Below are 4,993 nucleotides of genomic sequence, written 5' to 3'. Positions count from 1 at the left end.
TCTGGGAAAAGAAATTACATCTCCATGGAAACAAGCTACACCAGAAACATTTGCATAATGTACTTAATAATGTTAAATATCTTTGTCTTAGGTTTGGGCTGCAGCTATTATTCAAATAACTTGGATTAGACGACTATAAGAATAATCATGTTTTGATAATACACTTTGCATTATTGACTCAGAATGTGACAAAAGAACCACAAATGTCTCAATAATACACTTTATTTGGTTGATAATGTGTTTAAGAAGTCTCAATGCACAGTAGAAATAGCCGCTGACTCGTTAGTGGCCGTCCTCCTTCAGGCTTCAGTCAGAACGCTCTGGTGAATGTGTTTTTGTCCTGCAGGATTGTCTGGCCTCGTGTGCTGACACTTTTCCTTGTCGTGCAGATTACAACTAGATTCAGTAACATTATGTAATACTGCAGCGACTGAGGCTTAATCCTGCTCCTCTCCGTCTTCTCCCTCCTGCAGGTCTCAGCCCCTCTGTCCGGGCTCCAGTGACGCCTCCCTTAGGGGCCCCTCTGACGCAGCACCATGGCAGGGGCGTCGGTGAAGGTGGCGGTCCGAGTTCGACCCTTCAACTCCAGGGAGATCGGCCGCGACAGCAAGTGTATTATTCAGATGACTGGAAACACCACCAGTGAGTCCAAAACTGTACAAACTGTACACATGAGTAAAGGTTAAAGTCCGTTAAAGTCGTGGGATTAATTAGGTAATATAATGTCCTAACTCTTGTAACATAAAACGGGGATTTTAAAATGAGGTTAAAATTTCTGTGTGAACTGCATATTCATAAGAAAAAATCACTATAACTTTTGTCCAGTCGACAGAATTTTATTCACAATTTTTTTGATTAATCCTGAACTGAAGTGAAACTAGAATTGGTCATTTTAGTTGGTTTAATAAATGTTTTCTATTCTATAAGCACCATTTAAAATAAAATAGTGCAATCTGAATGACTTAGTATCTGACGGCATCAGCCAAAGTCCTGCGCAGATGAACTGTGTGGAGTTATGGAGCATGTCTTCAACATGAGCCTGAAGCTGAGGGTGGTACCACAGGTCTGGAAGACCTCCTGTCTGGTACCTGCGCCCAAGACACCGCGCCCCAAAGACTTCAACAGCTTCAGGCCGGAGGCTCTCACGTCCCACCTGATGAAGACACTGGAGCGGCTGGTCCTGGACCACCTCCGCTCCACCGTGAGCTCAGCCATGGACCCGCTGCAGTTTGCATATCGGCCTGGCATCGGAGTGGAGGACGCCGTCATCTCCCTGCTGCACCGCTCTCTCTCTCACCTGGAAAAGCCTGGCAGCTCTGTGAGGATTCTGTTCTTCGATCTTTCCAGCGCCTTCAACACCATCCAGCCGCTGCTCCTGAGGGACAAGCTGGAGATGGCTGGTGTGGACTATGACCTGGCAGAGTGGATCCTGGACTACCTCACAGACCAACCCCAGTTTGTGAGAGCCCGGGACTGTGTGTCTGACACTCGGACCTGCAGTGTGGGGGCGCCCCAGGGCACTGTCCTCGCGCCCTTTCTCTTCACCCTCTACACTGCAGACTTCAGACATGACACGGACAGCTGTGTCCTGCAGAAGTTCTCTGACAACTCTGCCATCATCGGACTCATCACATACGACGATGATGTGGAGGACAGAGGACTGACGCAGGACTTTGTGGACTGGTGTCAGCGGAACCACCTCCTCATCAACGCGGGGAAGACCAAGGAGATGGTGGTGGACTTCCATAGACGCCACCCCACTGCCCCCTCACCAGTGAACATCCAGGGATGGGACATTGAGAGAGTGGACTCATACAAGTACCTGGGTGTTCATCTGAACCACAAACTGGACTGGACTCATAACACAGACGCACTGTACAGGAAGAGCCAGAGTCGGCTCTACCTCCTGAGGAGACTCAGGTCTTTTGGAGTGACAGGGCCACTCCTGAAGACCTTCTACGACTCTGTGGTGGCATCAGCCCTCCTGTACGGTGTGGCCTGCTGGAGCAGCAGCATCACAGAGAGGGAGAGGAAGAAGCTGGACAAAGTCATCAAGAAGTCCAGCTCCGTCCTGGGCTGTGCTCTGGACTCGGTGCAGGAGGTGGGGGACAGAAGGGTCCTGGCTAGATTCACATCTATGCTTGACCATGAGTGTCGCCCCCTGCAGGACACTCTGGCCGCTCTGGAGAGCAGCTTCAGTGAGAGACTGATCCACCCTCGCTGTGTGAAGGAAAGGTTTCGTAGGTCTTTCCTTCCTGCTGCTGTCAGACTTTATAACAAACACTGTTAGTCCTGAACACTCGCAATACTGACCTAACCATGTGCAATTCCGTCATATGTGCAATTACTGTGAAATTCATATGCAATCTATGTGCTGTCGTGACACATATTCATGTGCAATTACTGTCGTGATCACATGTAATGGTATTTATGTATTTATTTATTTATTCTTCTATGTGAGTTTTTGTTTATAGGAGATCTTCTACTGAAAGTAGTTTTTCAGACTTCTTATAAGTGATGTGATCTGTTCTTTTCTTCTGTATCTACCTCTGTATCTACCTGCGTTGCACCAATGAAATTTCTCCATGTGGGACAATAAAGGATTATCTTATCTTATCTTATCTTATATATAGTATTTAAGTATAACTTGATGTTTACTTATCAGACCAATAACTGTCTGTAAAATGAATCACGAAGGTATTAAAATATCACCATATCCCTAAATTTACCACAATTATTTTTACTTTTAACCAGCTCATTTTGTAACATTAACAAAAATGTTGTAGCATATTTTCAAAACAGCATTGACAGTATTATCTACGTGTGGATATAAGGCCCACTTCTAATCTGCAGAGTTAATGTTTCCATTGTGTGCGTTAAACAGCAGCAGTGGGCGTGTCCTCTCGGCCGCTTTAATCTCCTTTAGTCCAATCGTGAGCTTTCTAATGCCACACGCTTCATTCAGAGACGCAGCAGATGTGTTATTATTGGTGCTTGTACAGTACCAACATGGCCGCCACCTTTTCTTTTTTTGTTGTTAAGATAAGATAAGAGCCTTTATTTGGCCGCAAATGGGGAAATTTCGGGGTTGCAACACAAGTAGATACAGAAGAAAAGAACAGTAAACACTCTTAATAGAAAATACTCTTATAAACAAAACTCAACAGAACCTCTCATGTTCTTGATAGGGAATAGAGAAAAATGAAAAATAAATAAAATAAATAAAATAAATAAAATAAATAAAATAAATAAAATAAATAAAATAAATAAAATAAATAAAATAAATAAAATAAATAAATAAAATAAATAAAATAAAATGAATAAAATGAATAAAATGAAAATTAAAAGACAAAAATAAGCTAACATAAGACAAAATAATACTAACATAGTGGTAAAGTAAACACTCTTATTTACAGCAGTTCTATGCACATGAATATGACATTACTGCATCTGAGTATTGACATTATTGCGTTATTATTGTTAGTTTATTTCTGGAAAATTTAGCATTGTCACTATTTTTCTTACTTTTGATGTGACCTTTTTTCTGTTTTGTTTTATTATACGTTTTTACCCCACCAACACAACCAAAGCAGCAGGATTTAGTGTGAATGACGTGATTGTAAATGTGACGATCCGTCCCGGGACAGAAACGCACTGTAGGTGCAAATCATTTATGACAAATCCTTTGCCTCTGGCGTTCTCCTGAACACGTGTTACATACAGTCATTCTCCTCATGCCGGACGGAGGAAGAGTGATATTACCAACATTTTTCATGAACCTTTGTGTTGTAATCCCCATTTTCCTCTGTGATAATTGCACTGATGTTCATGTTTTGTTCTTGGGGAAAGAAAGTAAAGCGAGTTGCCTATGAAGCAGTTACTGGTTTGATTCCTGAAATATCCATTACATTTTTCTTTGGTTCTTTTGAAAACATTTTGCAACGTTGCATTTCCAGTCACTGTATCCGATGAAAGGCCATTAAAGCGTTATATGACGTCAAACCTGCGCAATATGCTATATATTCTCACTCATCAAAATGTTATCCTTCAAATTATTCTAAGAGTTTGTGCATTAAACCTTTTGTATCATCCAATGTGTTCATTTAAATCTGAACTACTGAAGATGATAAACCTTTTGGCTGATATCTAATTCAACTAAAAGACATGCATTTAATTTTGAAAGAGTAATTGTAAATCATAGAAATATTTCAATTTGAACTGCAGTGACAAATACTGAGCACATTCCTTTAGTTGACTGCGGACAAAACTCAGACTGGAAAGACACTCGATCTGTTCCAGCTCTGGAAGGTAAAGCCGTTCATCAATAATACATGAACCGTCCTGAAATATTTACCATTTGGCCTAATTTAACCACCTACCCTCCTTCCTCATGTCATGGTGACTAGACAACACTGGAGACTCTGTTTGGTGCAAAAGTTTTAGTAAGAGGTATAAAAGTGCATGTAACGGCCAATATCCTTTTTTAAACTTGAATTTCTTTCCTTCATTTCTACCATTGAATGAAATTTATAATGTGATATTGACACAGATGTGTTTTGAGTCATTCTTTCACGCATTTCGTAGATTTTTCCCGATTCTCACTTGTTATAAGCTTCAATTTATCATTTCTTTATTGCATTAGTGTCATTACATTAGTCTATTTTTTGTTGTAAAGTTTATTCTTACTTTTACTTGTATTTTTTCCATGTTTTTTCCTTCCAAAACCCATCATTTTTCAATTTGTACTTATATTAATGTTTATTTCCCCTAGACTTTGCCAGCGACCACACACTGTGAGGTGTAGCTGCTGTTCCCTCTTTGCTGAAGACAGTTTGTCAGCAGTTCCTCTTTGAGAGCCTAAATCGGTATCTGGTCCATCGGGAGCTCGTTATCACTGAGCCATTAAAATGTCCTTAGAAAAGCCCGGCACAATCACCTGCCGCTTTAATCCAGCGTCCTGGTCACTACTCAATTTGCAATTAGTACACAGAGT

The 4,993-nt window shown here is 41.2% G+C and overlaps 1 protein-coding gene across 1 annotated transcript in view; it reads left to right on the top strand.

The window, feature by feature from the left end:
* Nucleotides 1-471: 471 nt before the first annotated feature.
* The window catches only part of kif1aa (kinesin family member 1Aa), a 42,074-nt gene continuing 37,552 nt past the window's right edge, over nt 472-4,993 (top strand). The window contains exon 1 of the mRNA XM_072439490.1: nt 472-642. Coding sequence (XP_072295591.1) covers nt 537-642 — 106 coding nt within the window. The 5' untranslated portion in view covers nt 472-536. The remainder of the gene's footprint in view (nt 643-4,993) is intronic.

This window comes from Eucyclogobius newberryi, unplaced genomic scaffold (assembly GCF_026437365.1).
Source record: "Eucyclogobius newberryi isolate DKJ021-1_F unplaced genomic scaffold, fEucNew1.0.hap1 SCAF_9, whole genome shotgun sequence".
NCBI lineage: Eukaryota > Metazoa > Chordata > Actinopteri > Gobiiformes > Gobiidae > Eucyclogobius > Eucyclogobius newberryi.
This window is presented reverse-complemented; position numbering and strand designations above follow the sequence as displayed.